Here is a 16,242-nt window from a genome sequence, read left to right as displayed (position 1 = left end):
ATGTCAGGCCAGAAATAAAATTTAGAATGTTATCTGGAGACTGAGGTTTGTGTTTGAATGTGCTGCCTTGACACTCTTTGCAGTGTTTTTCCATTATCATTTATCTTTTACAGGTCCACAGCTCCCTGAGACAGCTCTATATTGGCTGAGTCCCTGAGGGAGCTCATTAGAAATGCCAGCCCGCACCCTCAGCACCTGCCCTCTTCCCACCCTCCCTGGCAGAGCTTAGTCTTTTCCAGTCCGCGTTCCACACTGGCTGCCCATTAATTGGCAGTTAATCACCAAGTGTGTGCACCCAATGGGAGAAAAATTCAGGCCTATGTCTTTCTACATTTAATCAATAAATCAAATGGATAAAAATAAGTTTTTAAGCTAAAAATTACAGGAACTTGTTAGGCGTGTTGAATGAGGATTATCTGTATGTGTATTGGAGGCAGTACAGCGTAAGTTCATTTGATTGGCTCCTTGAATGAAGAGATTGTCCTAATGAGAGGTTGAGTAAGTTGGGCCTATACTCTTAAGAATTTAGAAGAATGAGCAGCGATCTCATTGAAACATAAAGACTGTAAAGCAGCTTGTTAGGATAGACACAGAGGTTTTTTCGCCTGGTTGGGGAATCTAGAACACAGGAGCACAGTCTCAGAAGAAGAGGTGATTATTTTAAGTTACGTTTAATCGTATTGGATGGTGGAACAGGCTTAACAGGTCTTCTGGTCTACTCCTATTTCTTATGTTCTTATGATGAATGTTGGTGAATTACCAGACTGAATCTGGTACAATGAGTGCTGGTGGTCTTTACCAGATTTCTGGTTGCTCCAATCTCCTTTGCAGGCACACGATTTTGAAGCGGCTGCAGGATGTGGAGACTAAGTATGAGGCGCTCCTGCGGTTAGCAGAAACTCTACAGAAGAAGCTGGTGGACCAATGCCAACTCTATCGTTTTGAACGAGAGATACAGGAGGTGGCAACATGGCTGTCCAGTAAGCAGCGCCTGGCAGATTCCCAGGACTATGGTCAAGACCTGGAAGATGTGGAGGTAAAAGGTGGAGCGCATTCCAATCCTGTTCAGCCCTGATAATAGAACTGCAGACATTTGAGACCACAAAATGATTGATGTTTATAATAGTTCTTATTGAAAATACCGGGGTGAGGGGGTGGAATAGACAGTGGACCACCTCAAGAAGAACGAAGGGGGAGTTAGGAGAGATGTTTTCTCAGAGAGGGTTATTAGAACAGGAAATGCTTTCCGAGGGAATAGGATAGGGATAAGGAAAAATAATATAAATGTATGATGAATTAATCTCCAGTCTCTCACTGTGGTGAACACTTTGTGAGCACAAGTGTTAAAAACAATTGATAGTGGTTTTCGATGCAGGGTTCTGGAAGTGGCATGATGTGGACAGTTGGAAGAGCTCGGTTTCTAATGATGTTTGGGTCTCTGAGACCCAAATTTCCATACTTTAAACAGAAGTAAAACCAGGGGCTAGAATTTCAATACAGACTGGTGGATGTCAAGAGCAGGGTTGTCTGATACCATGCCTTCCCAGATACTGATCTTTCTGTGTTCCCTTCATCCTCAGCTGTTGCAGAAGAATTTTGAAAACTTGGAACAGGAGCTAAGTACCCTGGGTCAGCACAAAATGTCCACATTTCATGAGCTGGTGAAGTCACTGAGAAGACAGTCTCACAGCTTCGTGACAGAGATTGTGGATCAGGCCAATGAGGTGAACCAGCAGTGGGACACACTGCAGCAAGCTGTCAGAAATCGAGCAGAGGTGAGGGGCTGTCGGGTGAGGGATTGGATTAAGGTATTTGAATCCACAGCAGACATTCCTGTTGGATAGAATGCCCTGCTAGTGAGTGTGTCTGCATGGGGGGTGTAAGTGTGAATTCAATCCCTCATGGTGAGCGTGCCTGGATGTGAATTCAGACCCTGATAATAAATGTGTCAGGGTATGAGTGCGAGTTCATTCCTTGTTGTTGGACTGCTTTCCTGCTCTATCTTTTTCATTACTGTACTTTAAACACAGTTATTAGTTGTAACAACCACAGAATCATATCTTTGTCTTTAACAAGCTCATGTTACATAATCCAATATGAATACTCAGTAAAATCATTCAACATCATTTCATATGATTCTATTGAGTTCACAATTCACTATTCGAGTTCTTCACAATTCTAGCCTGGCTGCAGCAAACACTAGTTTACTGAAAGCACTTATACCACCAATTCTACTTTTGACCTCTATCTTGCATGCATCCCAACACATAGTAAAAAATTGTATACTTCAGATAACACGGAGTCAAGACGATACACTTACGTTTATCTCAATCTCTCCAAGTGATTCTGTTACTATGGTTGTATGGCCCATTTAAGCTCTTCAATCACTTTATTACTATAAACTGTGACCAAACATTCTCAACCCTTAAGACATGGATGAATGACCTGCTTCACAAAATATAATTGTTCAGCTGATTTGAAAACTGTTTAAATGTACAGTGTGTTAATCCCGCACACTACCTCGAGACATGGGTCGTGTGAACCCACATCCCACACCAGATAGTAAGTGTCTGGAAAATTGGGCGGAGAGGTGGCAGATGGAGTTTAATCTGGATAAATGCGAAGTGATGCATTTTGGAAGAAATAATGTAGGGAGGAGTTATACAATAAATGGCAGAGCCATCAAGAGTATAGAAACACAGAGGGACCTAGGTGTGCAAGTCCACAAATCCTTGAAGGTGGCAACACAGGTGGAGAAGGTGGTGAAGAAGGCATATGGTATGCTTGCCTTTATAGGACGGGGTATAGAGTATAAAAGCTGGAGTCTGATGATGCAGCTGTATAGAACGCTGGTTAGGCCACATTTGGAGTACTGCGTCCAGTTCTGGTCGCCGTACTACCAGAAGGACGTGGAGGCATTAGAGAGAGTGCAGAGAAGGTTTACCAGGATGTTGCTTGGTATGGAGGGTCTTAGCTATGAGGAGAGATTGGGTAAACTGGGCTTGTTCTCCCTGGAAAGACAGAGAATGAGGGGAGATCTAATAGAAGTGCACAAGATTATGAAGGGGATAGATAGGGTGAATGGTGGGAAGCTTTTTCCCAGATCAGAAGTGACGATCACGAGGGGTCACGGGCTCAAAGTGAGAGGGGCGAAGTATGACTCCGATATTAGAGGGATGTTTTTTACAGAGGGTGGTGGGGGCCTGGAGTGCGCTGCCAAGTAGGGTGGTGGAGGCAGACACGCTGACATCATTTAAGACTTACCTGGATAGTCACATGAGCAGCCTGGGAATGGAGGGATACAAACGATTGGTCTAGTTGGACCAAGGAGCGGCACAGGCTGGGAGGGCCGAAGGGCCTGTTTCCTGTGCTGTACTGCTCTTTGTTCTTTGTTCTTTGTCTCTGGATGTGTGTGTGTGTGAATTTCCCCACATCCACCAGAAAGATTCTCAGTCAGTTATAATTCCCGACACCTGATGTAAACCATTGGTTTTCCTCCAATTCATTCCTTCTAACCTGGAGACAATCCTATTCCGCCAGCCCCAGAGGAAAGTAAAATCGAAATGTAGAAATGCACCTTGTTGGACTGGGCCTGGTCTGTGATCCACCTCCCAGAGGGTTGCCCAGTGAGTTACACTTTGCTTCTTCCTCCTGAGACCACTGCTAAAATTGCAGTCGATCCCAATGATATCACAGATCCTCCATCCAAGAGGATCCTGCTAGCTTTGGGCAGCTATATTTGTTGCCTGCTCCATTGAAATGGTTAAAAAGGTGATTTGTCAGCTCCTGTGAAGATAAGTAACTTGGAATAGTTTAGTTACCCAGCAACTAGGTTATTCACCAAGCAGTTTAAGTTAAAATCGTCACCATTGGTTGATTATAAGAGGACAATGGGATGCATCAGTCGGAGAGGACTGCAACAAATTAATCTCATGTGATCGATCCTCAATTGCTGGTGAGGCTGGGAAGGTCTCATTAAACATCTGTATCAACAGCCCCTCCAAAGCCTCTGGCAAGAGGTACTGAAATTCTGGTCTGCAGCACCTCTCGGTGGTGCATTGGGCGACTACGGTTCCTGGTGTGGTGTTGGTTACATAAGTGACTTTCACAACCTCAGAGCATCCCAAAGTATTTGACAACCATTGAAGGGAATTTGAAATGTAGTCATTCTAGGAAGTGCAGCAGCTGCTTTGCACACATCAGGATCTCACAAACAACAATGTGATAATGGTCAGATAATCTGTTATGGTGACGTTGTTTGAGTGATAAATATTGGCCACCAGGAGAACTTCCCTGCTCCTCTTCGACTTTTGCATTCCTCCAAGGGGGCTGACAAGCACTTGGTTTAATGTCTCATTGAAAGACAGATGATTACATGTTCTGTAGCCAGTCTCTGCTGCACCAGCCAACTTCAAGTGGATCAAGAGGCAGGGAAATAATCATAAAATAAAATTGAAAATGCCAGAAACACTTAGCAGGAGGAGATCAGCTTGAATTTATATAGAGTCTCATCCTGTCCTTAGCACAACCAATTAATTACTTTCCAAAGCGTGATCACTTTTGTTTTATGGGCAATCTGCACACAGGAAGATCCCACACAAAGCATGAAAACATCCGTGACCAGTTATTGTGTCTCTGTGGTGTAGATTGAGAGAGAAAACACTGCAAAAACTCCAATCGTGCCATGCATTCAATAAATATTGCCTTACATTGGTGGGACCAACTGACAGAAAGACTGGAGCTATCCAGCCGTTCACACACGGCCGCTACTGCCAGAGAGGGTGGAGAATTTGACGCTCAGCCAAATTTCCATTAACTGCAGCAGGACTGGAGAATCCTGCTGATGTGAACAGCTGGAGAATCCCACCCAAACTGTTCAATATCCTTTGAAAAGAAGAGCAGCTCCTCTGACAGTGCAGCACTCGCTCATTACTGCTCTGGAGTATCAGCCTGAATCACATGTCCTGGAGTGAGGCTTGAACATACGAGCCTCTGAATAGGAGAAATAAACTGGGAAGCCTGTTATTATTGCCGGTGTGTGAAGCACAAATGGACAGAGCATCATGTTCGACTGTGATGCGCTCCATAATAATGCAGCTTGAAATAGACAGCTGATGGTCACCAGAGAGTTTCAAATGTGAAGGTTAGCTTGCTTGAGGGATGTTAATCTGGGACTGAACCTAATACCAATCAGGTGAGGAAGGGGAGAAGTGAATGGGGTCAGGGATGGAATGTCGATTGTAGTCTTTATCCTCTGTTATTCTGCTTGTCTCACAACGGTGAGATGATTCTGGCCCGCAGCTATTAGTAAGGGATTGGATAATTGGGTGGAAGGGACTGCAATTTTAACTGACTCTGCATCCTCTCTCCAGAATCTGAAAGCAGCACACCAGGTTCACCGATTTGACTATGATGTGTCTGAACTGAAGGCCTGGATCCAGGAGAAGGACAGCACACTGGTCACTGAGGACTATGGCCACGATTTGAATCAGGTGCAGACATTACTATGGCAACATGAAGGTGTGGAGGTAAGACATGGACTCTGAATACTGCATGTAGTCATTCTCCCTGGATAGGGGGTGGGGGGGGAGACACTTTGCTGGGGGGGACCAGTGAGCCAATGAGCCCATTGAGCCAATGGGGCCTCTCTTTTCCAGGTTTGGGGGGGGTGTGCTCAGACAATTGGGGCCACTCCACTAATGAGACTACTCCATCAAGATGGCAACTCTTCGAGGGAGCACTGAACCCAGGGGCCATTTTGCCATGAGCTCCCCTTCAAAGGCCTGATTGAAATTCCCAACCAAATTCAGTACCAGTTAGCTTGCAAAGTGTGATTCCACCCAGAAAGGAATGGTAGGAAGTAAATGTCCGTCGTTGAACATATAAATGGAATGCAGTTTTTCAATGTAAAGTAAATGAGCATGTTAGATGAAGGCAAGGAGAATTGTATTTCTAACTTGCTGACAACACTAAGTTTTATGTGGTATTGTAACTAGTGTAGCTAGGAACAGAAAGCTGGAAAGAGACATTGATGCAGTGAGTGTCAGATAGAGGTTGATGTGGGCTTAAGTGTAAAATAATCCACTTTGAAATAGAGAGCTAGGTCAGAGTATTTCTAATTGGTGAGGAACTAGGAACTGCGAATGAGCAGAGGTTTAAAACTCCACATAGAGAAATCATTAAAAGCTAGTGGAAAGGTGCAATGAATAAACAAAATGTTAATGAAATCATGGATTGATGCAGTGCAGAAGGAGGTGATCAGCTCATCATGTCTGTGGGGTCTTTGGGAAAGCTATCAACTTATTCCCATTCCTCTGCTCTTTCTCCATAGTTCTGTAATCTGCTTCTCAAGTATCGTTACAATCCCCATACAGACTGAAAACTTTTTAAAAGAGATTTGCATTCCCAGTGACTGACTTAAAGGAATTGTACAGATTTCAAGTTTTAAACTTTTACTGTAACAAACCAACCAAAATCAACACCAACTGACTATTACTTAGTAGGCAATTGAGCTACAGTAAATATATCTCCCCTTAACTTCCTAACACAATCAAAACCCCATGTGGTGTTTATATGTTACACCACGCTCTCCTTAGAATTGTAGTCTTTATGTCACCCAGTCTAAAGTTACTCCCAGCTTCCAATAGGTTTGCTTCTCCCAATTTCATTGAGTTGTAACATCCACTGTCTGTTGAAAATTACTTCCCATGGTCTCTTGAGAATCTTTTAACTAACTTCCAGTAGCAAGGCCCATTCTGGCATCTCCTTCTCCTGGCCACGCCAGGGCGAATCTTCCAGTGCCCTTAAACCTCTAAAGGTCTCATCTCATCAACTAGAAAACAAGCTCCCATCTGTAGTCTACTGGCTAACAGATAGGAGCCTTTTCGCTGCTGTTCATATTCTGCTGTTTCCTTATCTGCCTCTCTCCAGAACACTATCCCCTTTCTCTCTCTCTGAGGCAGTAAGTCTGCAAGCAGCAAGAACAGCTCCTCTTCCCTTTGTGTTTGGGTTTGAATTCTGGCGCTTGGGTCTCAATAGGACTTGACCTGAGTCCCCAGTCCCCATGGCAACCAGATCACAAAGGCTTATCTCCAGGCAGAGCTAGTAAGTAATCACATGTCCCTCTCCACTACTCTCCTTTATCTTGATTTAAAGGAGACAGTTTAAAAAATAACAATCATATAAGACCTTTAGTTCTCAGTCCCTGACCCTTCCAAAAAGGTTCTTCATCAATAGGTAGCAACAGTAAAAGATTTCTGATCCAAATAAGGATAAGTTTTCTGAATTTGCCTCCCTAGCGTTTGCCCACTGGCAGGATATATTGGAAATTTTGAAATATTGTTCATTATCTCAACAGGGCTGGAATGCCAACAGGTGAAAGACATATTACAGCAGACTCCATCCAGAACTGAACAGTAACTACCCCTTCCCTGACAACTGTCCGAGATTGAAACAGAAATATTCTGTTCAGTTCTGGGCACTGTGTCTCAGAATGGATATATTGGCCTTGGAGTGGGTGCAAAGCAGATTCATCAGAATGATGATGTGGTTAGAAGAGTTAAATTATGCAGAGAGATTACATAAACTCGGCTTGATTTCCTGAAAGATGGAAGTTTAAGTTCTGATCTAATTGACATGCTTAGGATGATCAAAGCAGTTAGTAGGGTTGAATGAGAGAAACCTTTTCCACTGGTGGGGGAGCCTAGGCCAAGGGCACATAACATTGATATTAAAGCCAGACCATTTAGGATAGAAATCAGGGAACATTTTTTTACCCAAAGGGTGTTTGAAGTGTAGAACACTCTCCCACAAAAAGCAGTCAATGCCAACTCAATTCATTTTATTGCAGAGAGTGATAGACTTTTGCTAGTCAAAGGGAAATGGATGCATGGCAAGTGTTTGGATCTCAAATACACATCAAACATGATTATTAACCAGCAGAACAGGCTTGAATGACCACCCCCTGTACCAATATTTCTACACCAAGAGCCAGATAACAAAATTTGTTTGTGTCATCATAATTTATTGATACAGGCTGTGTTATTGAATTGATACAACATCAAACAACAACTTTTATTCATAAAGTACCTTTAATATAGCAAAACATTCCAAGATGCTTCATTGGAATTATCAGAGAAAACTTAACATTGAGCCACATAAGGCAATTTTCAGTCAGATGTCCAAATATTTAGTCAAAAAGCAAGATTTTAATGATTATCTTAAAGGAGGGGTGTGGGAGTTTGGGGGTTAGGGGGGAAAATTCCATAGCCTTAGGCCCAGGCAACTGCATGGCCACCAATAGTGAGAGCAAAGTAAATCAGGAATGTACAGGAACCTAGAATGGAAGATTGTGGGGCTGGAGGAGGTTACAGAGAGAGGGTGGGGCAAGTTCACAGTGAAACTTGAAAGCATGAATGAGAAATTTTAAATCGAGTTCTCGGGCAGGGAGCCAGTGTAGTGCAGCAAGCATTGGTGTAATGGGTGAATTGGACTTGATATGAGTTAGGATACAGGCAACTGCATTTTAGATGGGTTCAGGTTTATAGTGGATGAGAGGAAAGCAATGAGAGTATTGGAATAATCATGGATTATTAGTAACAGCTGAGCTGAGGTGGGACAGGGCAGGGACGAGTGATGTTACAGAGGTAGAAGTAGATGGTGATGAAGAAGAAAGGTACAGAAAGCTCACGTTGGGTCAGAAATGATGCCGAGGTTGGGAACCGTATGTTTCAATCTCGGACAGTTGTCAGGGAAGGGGGGGCTTCAGTGACTATGGAATGGAGTTTGAGTTGGGTACCAGTGACACTGATTTCAGTTTTCTCAATATTTGCAGGCTTTATTACTGAACTAGTTATGAATTCACATTGATACGGACCGTGTTAAAGGAATAGATATGCTTTCAGATTGAGACAGATTGTTACTGGGATAGTTAGGATTTCAGGTGTTTTTAAAATTCATTCATGGGATGTGGGCATTGCTGGCTGGGCCAGCATTTATTGCCCATCCCTGAGGGCATTTAAGAGTCAAGAGTCCAGTCACATGTAGGCCAGAGCAGGTAAAGGATATTAGTGAACCAGATGGGTTCTTACGACAATGGTTTCATGGTCACTATTAGACTTTTAATTCCAGATTTTTATTGAATTCAAATTTCACCATCTGCCGTGGTGGGATTCGAACCAGGTCCCCAGAGCATGGGTCTCTGGATTACTGGTCCAGTGACAATACCACTGCATCACTGCCTCCCATGTAAGACAGCTTGTTATGGGATAGTTATGATGTCAGATTGAGAGTTTCTGAGCTTGTTTGTGGTTTGAATGATTCCTTTTGCAGAGGGAGCTGGGAGCCATAAACAGAGAAGTTGAACGGATTGGAGGAGAAGCCAGGATGTTAGGTTCGATGCATCCACACGTCAGGGAGAACCTGCAGGCGCGTCTGGAGGAAGTGGCAGAATCCTGGGATAACCTGTGTCGGAAAGCCGGAGAGTGCAAGGAGAAGCTGGTTCAGGCTGAACAGATCCAGGCTTATGTCAGCGAGTGCCGTGTTTTCATGTAAGTTGGAGTGGAGCTGGGAGAATGTGGCTCTTCATGTGATGTGATAGATTGTAATGAGAACTCAAATAGAGGCAGGGAGTAATACAAACTCTGGTTGGATGAATTCCTGGAAGTGTCATCATATAACCTGGCACTACCCTGTCCCCCACACTTCACCATTGATTCATCCTCCAAACACACTGCCAACCCAAGGCCAATTTTAAGGTAACAGACTCGTACCCAATTGGATTAATCTTGATTCTTAGTGAAACAAACTTTTTTCTCCATCTACAATATTTTTTAGGAGGTCTGACGTACATGTTCTATTCTGAAACTCTGGACAGTGATGGCAGAGGCTCCAGCATATTTTCCATCGCATGGTTAACCAGGAACCCTCCTGCTCAGACCAGATGAGATGCATTGTGGCACGGTGGTTAGCACTGCTGCCTTACAGCACCAGGGACCTGGGTTCAATTCCCAGCTTGGGTTACTGTCTGTGTGGAGTTTGCACATTCTCCCCGTGTCTGCATGGGTTTCCTCCGGGTGCTCCGGTTTCCTCCCACAGTCTGAAAGATGTGCTGGTTAGGTGATTTGGCCATGCTAAATTCTCCCTCAGTGTACCCGAACAGGCCCCTGAGTGTGGCGACTAGAGGATTTTCATTGCAGTGTTAATGTAAGCCTATTTGTGACACAAGTAAATAAACTTTACTGTCAGGCCTCCCATCAACAGGTGCTACTCTGGAAGGTAGATTTCATCCAGGCACCATTTTATTTTTTCAGTCTGAAACTGGATTACAATTTAATTGATCTTTTCCTTTTTTTTTAATAATTTGCAGATTTGTATCTCATTTGCTGTCCCAAACCTTTTTCTCCATAGCAATCATCCTCACTTGTGTGCAGTGAGCATGGGCACTGTCCTTGTTGCTGAGCCAGTAGGTTGCAAACTCAAGTTCAACTCCCCTAGGCTGACATTCACTCCAGTGCTGCACTATCAGAGATGCTATTGATGAGACAAATGGCCTCTTCTCGGGTGACTTTTGTACAGGACAGTCTGGTTTTAATCTCGTCTGGGCACTGTCAATACTGGCTATATGTCCAGTGTTTTGTGCCTTAGTACGCTTACCTCAGTGAAGCACCAGCACTTCAGTGCAGGGTCTCTCTCAATCTATCCTTCCTCTCTCATGTTTTATCTCTGCTCCCATCTCTCATTTATTGTTCCAGCTCACCTGGAACCTCACCTCAACTTTCTCCTGATGATAAAATTAACTTGCTGGTATAACCAAAGAATGATTTTTAAAAAGACATGAAAATGTCCGGCCTAGCTTATGGCGTGCGGATCCAACACAAAAGAAAGAACTCAGGTCATCCTTTCTTCAGAAAAAAGACAGAAACTGTAATGACTCAGGAAGGCTGACTGGAAAGGAACATAGTTTATTACAGAAAGCAAAGTAAAATCGCTACCAATGGTACACACACACACACACACACACACACACGAGTCCCTTCCTGGGTCTACCATTCAGCAGGATTCATGAGTTCCAAATGGACAGGCCACTGCCTGTTACCAGGGGAACTCATATTCAACAAGCCCCACAGGGAGATCAATCAGACATTCCCCATGGGCCTTGTGGGGGTTATCACAAAAACTATGCACAATACTCCAGGTGTGGTCTTACTGAGGCCCTGTACAACTTCATCAAAATTTCCTCACTCCTGCACTTAAATCATCTCGCAATAAGGGCCAACATACCATTTTCCTTCCTAATTGCTTGTTGCACCAGCACGTTAACTTTCAGTGATTTATGAACAAAAACTTCCAGGTCCCTTTGGACATCAACACTTTCTCATCTCTCCCCATTTAAGAAATACTCAGCAATTCTGTTTTTTATACCAGAGTGGATAACTTTACACTTATTCACATTATATTCCATCTGCCATGTTCTTGACCACTCAGTAAGTCTGTCCAAATCCTCTTGAAGCTGTTTTGCATCTTCCTCACAACTCACATTTCCACCAAGTTTTGTGTCATCATCAAACTAGTAAATATTACATTTAGTTTCCACATTCAAATCATTGATATAGAATGTGAATATCTGGGCCCAAATACTGCTCCCTACGATTCCCCACTAGTCACAGCTTGCCAACCTGAGAATGATCCATTTACCCTTTTCTCTGCTTTCTGTCCATTAATAAATCCTCAATACAGCATAGTATGTGCTCAATCCATGTGCTCAAATTTTCCTAACTAACCTCTTGCTTACTGACCTTATCAAAAACTTGCTGAAAATCCAAATACATCACACCTACTGTATCTCCCTTATCTATCCTGCTAGTAACATCCTCCGAAAGCTCCAATAGGTTTCCCTTTCATAGATCCATGTTGACTCTCCATTTTTCCACCATCCTCTGTTCTTGTTTCAGATTCCAGCATCCGCAGTATTTTGCTTATTTTATTTGTTTAGTTTCCTTGCCATTTCCCTATTCTCCATTATAAATTTTCCATTCTTTGCCTCTTAGACCCACATTTGTCTTTACTAATCTTTTCCTTTTTATATCCTGATAGATATTTTTACAGTCTGTAAGTAATGTGATGGGAAATGTGGCATTTGGATGTAAAAGTATGAGGTGCCTCTACTGCAGTCGGGTGTTGTGGTGGGATGGATTGGAGACTGGGGTATATGCCGGGAGCCAAATTAAAGAGATGGGGATGTTAACTGAATGACTGTCCATCAGGTCAAAAAGTGTGAGGCAACAATAAAGAGCACAAATAACACTTTGCAACCTATTGATACAGCAACTGAACACAGAGCTCATGTTGAAGCTGCTTCATTCCAGTGAGACCAATGTCCAGAGAACCGTCTATTGTTCTGAGCACCATGACATGAGAATTTCCTTTCTTATCAAATTTAGTGCATGTTCTTGCTTGTTGCTTTAACACAGGGCTTGGGTGAATGAGATGGACACACTGCTCGACACAGAGGAGCAGGCCAGGGTCCTGGGAATAGAACAGCTTTGTAAACGTCATGACGAATACAAACAGGAAATTGACAAGCAAAGAGCGAAATACGAAGAGCTGAAAAATACAGGAATGGAGCTGAGGGAGAACACGACAATCATGTCGAAAGAGGTAAAGGGGCCAGAGAGAACAGTATTTACCAGACTGATTCCCGGGATGGTGGGACTGACCTATGAAGAGAGATTGAGTGGGTTAAGATGATATTTCCTGCAGTTCAGAAGAATGAGGGGGGATCTCATAGAAACCTATAAAATTCTAACAGGGTGGATACAGGAAGGATATTCCTGATGGTGGGGGTGTCCAGACCCAGGGATCATAGTCTAAAGATAAGGGTAAACCTTTTGGGACTGAGATGAGGAGAAATTTCTTCACCCAGAAAGAGGTGAGCCTGGGGAATTCACCAGCAGCGAAAGCAGTGGAGGCCAAAACATTGTATGTTTTCAAGAAGGAGTTGGATACAGCTCTTGGGGCAATGGGGGCCAAAGGATTTGGGGGAAAGGTAGGACTAGGTTATTGAGTTGGATGATCAACCATGATCATAATGAATGGCAGAATAGGCTCAAATGGCCAAACAGCCAACTTCTGCTCCTATTATCCATGTTTCTATGCTACTTTTCCATTCCACACACTGAGGATTCTGTACTCCAACAGGTTGACGAGAAGGTGAATGAACTGTCTGAGCAGATGGAACAGGTGTTGATAAAGTGGGAGAAGCAGGAAGAACTGTATGAGAAGGAACTGTGGAAACAGGCACAACTCAGAGAACTTGAACTGATGGCTGCATGGCTGAGCTCCAGGGAAGGGCTTGTAACAAGCAACAACTTTGGGGTAAGAATTAGTTTCAGGCCAACGTTCCTGGCTCTTGCTGGTTTCCTGGATCGTTGCAGGAGACAGCAAACAGATTAGCCAAGGAGTTTGAACTGATGGCTGGTTCCCTTGGACAACAGGGACTGACTGCCAATTCCTTTAGTTTATGCTATTAAAAATCAACCTATTCAACTTAACTTTCTTCAAACCTGTAAAATGGAACTGAGTGGGCCAATGTCTAAACCCATGTCCCAACCATGGATTCACAAAGAATTCACCAGAACGGAAAGGTTACAACCATCAGAAAAGATTAAACAGTCTGGGGCATTTCCTCTATAAAAAAAGAAAGCTGAGGGAAGGCCTAATAAAGGTCTTTAAAATTATGAAAGTTGGATGGTCGACTAGATAGACAGATGGATTTGGCCAATGCAGCAGCCCTCAGAGCTCACAGTTAACTAGAGTATTGTAAGCCTTCTCTCTGTGGCATTGACTTTAGTTTCTCTCTCTCAGGACTCTGTTGGTGAAGTGGAAGATTTAATCAAGAAGCATGAAGACTTTGAGAAGATGGTAGCAACTCAGGATGAGAAGATTGGCCAACTGGAAAATGTGATAAAGGTCAGACATGCAGCATTGCTTCAACCCAAACCTCCACCTTGCCTTCATAACAGTCAGAATGATTAAGAAATCTGTTATTAACAATATGCTGAATATACAGGGATATCAGGAGCTATTATTACTCTCCTTGTGTGTAATTTCAGACAGTTGTTTTGTCCGTAACAGATGAGATTGTGTAATTTCAGACTGTTCTTTTACTGATTTCAGGGAGAAGGATTCCGCCCAGAGTTGAATGCTAAGGAAAAAGAACGCAAATTGGCTCGAGTTCCCTCCCTGAAAAGAAAAGCAGCAGACAAAAAGCCACCACCTTTGAGGATGCTTGGAAGGACCAATTCAGACATTGAGAGGTTATCAAAATCCTGGTCGAAAGAGGTCATTGTGAGTCCTGCCCCGAGGACCTCCTCAACCTCTGACCTATTCTTCTCTCCAGTCAGAAGGACTGCGAGCCCCCAGAGAGATGCCGTTGCTGTCACTGGCCTGAAGCATGATGAAGAGGACAGAAGAGGGTCACTTATCCAATCACCTTTGTCACCAGGATCTTCCAATCTTCACAATTATGAAGTAGGAAGTCCAGCAAGGAGGCTTTCAAATCCAATCCGATCCAAACCTTCAGTCCCACCCAAACCACTTTCCAGGTTTTCTTCAAGTGATGATTGCTCCGTGAAGGTACAAGATTTAACCTCACTTACTAGAGACAGCATCAGCATCAAGACACCCGCTAAATCACAATCTATGTCCCAAAGTCCTCCAAACAATCCTTCTTCAACCCACTCTGAAAGCACCCTAGATTCGTCCCAGGGTGACCTCCTCACAGCTCAGCCAGAACAAATCACAACATCAATTGAAAACTGCTCAGTAGACTCTGTGTCCAGCCCAGTGGAGAAGCTGGGATCCAATACATCAAGGATTGCAGATTCTCTAACATCCACTGGGGTTCAGCTCAGCCCTCAGCCACCGAACTCTACAGGCACACCAAAAAGTGAAAAGGTAGGAACACAGTTAGCTGCAACAGCATTCCCAAATTTCTCAGGTATTTCAAATAAATTTGATACTTGATATTAACTTTCTAAATCTCTCTGCATCTCTGCCCTGCTTTATCACTCGCACTCACTCTCTGTTTCCCAGGGTTTTTTTAAATCTGGGCAGTAATCCGGTGCATCCGATAGATTGCCTTCCTTTTATAGAATCCACCTGATTTTCATTTCTTTTATTTTGATTATAATCTACCCTCATATTTCTGTATCTAAGTCTCCACATCTCCCTCTGGTCTGCATGAGCCTCCTTCTTTGTCTCATCTTTCTCTCTCTCTCTCTCCTTGCTCATACTTGTACTTAGAGAAACATAGAAAAACTACAGCACAAACAGGCCCTTCGGCCCACAAGTTGTGCCGAACACATCCCTACCTTCTAGACCTACCTATAACCCTCCATCCTATTAAGCTCCATGTACTCATCCAGGAGTCTCTTAAAAGACCCTATTGAGTTCGCCTCCACCACCACTGACGGCAGTCGATTCCACTCACCCACCACCCTCTGTGTGAAAAACTTACGCCTAACATCTCCCCTGTACCTACCCCCCAGCACCCCTAAACCTGTGTCCTCTCGTAGCAGACATTTCCACCCTGGGAAAAAGCCTCTGAGAGTCCACCCGATCTATGCCTCTCAACATCTTATACACCTCTATTAGGTCTCCTCTCATCCTTCGTCTCTCCAAGGAGAAAAGACCGAGCTCCCTCAGCCGATCCTCATAAGGCATGCCACTCAATCCAGGCAACATCCTTGTAAATCTCCTCTGCACCCTTTCAATCTTTTCCACATCCTTCCTATAGTGAGGCGACCAGAACTGAGCACAGTACTCCAAGTGGGATCTGACGAGGGTCTTATATAGCTGCTTGATTTATATACTATATACTTTATATACTATATACACTATATATAGTATACTATATATAGTATATATACTATATACTTCTTGATTTATTCCTTCATTCCTACGTTTTCTTTTTCCCTATTACATTCCATTTCTCTACCCCTATCTTTTCTCTATCTCTCCATTGTTTCCCTTTCAGTGTGGCTCACTTGGTAGCACTTTTGCTTCCAAGTTAGTAGTTCATGGGTTCAAGTCCCACTTCAGAGACTTGAGTGCAAATTCCCTAGAATTAGGATTTGTGAGGGTTAATATGTGGGGCTGTGTAACTAGCACCTCTCATATTAATGATGTTAGAGAACACATGACTAAGAGTTGAGGGGGAGAATGTTCATGCCTTCAGCAGTA

General features: G+C 43.5%; 1 protein-coding gene across 1 annotated transcript in view; it reads left to right on the top strand.

Annotated features, from left to right (window-relative positions):
- Positions 1-16,242, top strand: part of LOC144506900 (spectrin beta chain, non-erythrocytic 5-like) — a 78,725-nt gene that overhangs the window by 36,470 nt on the left and 26,013 nt on the right. Inside the window, exons 17-24 of the mRNA XM_078233253.1 lie at positions 832-1,036; positions 1,581-1,775; positions 5,373-5,528; positions 9,331-9,548; positions 12,471-12,657; positions 13,198-13,374; positions 13,864-13,968; positions 14,176-14,955. Coding sequence (XP_078089379.1) covers positions 832-1,036; positions 1,581-1,775; positions 5,373-5,528; positions 9,331-9,548; positions 12,471-12,657; positions 13,198-13,374; positions 13,864-13,968; positions 14,176-14,955 — 2,023 coding nt within the window. The remainder of the gene's footprint in view (positions 1-831; positions 1,037-1,580; positions 1,776-5,372; positions 5,529-9,330; positions 9,549-12,470; positions 12,658-13,197; positions 13,375-13,863; positions 13,969-14,175; positions 14,956-16,242) is intronic.

This window comes from Mustelus asterias, chromosome 18 (genome assembly GCF_964213995.1).
Source record: "Mustelus asterias chromosome 18, sMusAst1.hap1.1, whole genome shotgun sequence".
Taxonomy (NCBI): domain Eukaryota; kingdom Metazoa; phylum Chordata; class Chondrichthyes; order Carcharhiniformes; family Triakidae; genus Mustelus; species Mustelus asterias.
This window is presented reverse-complemented; position numbering and strand designations above follow the sequence as displayed.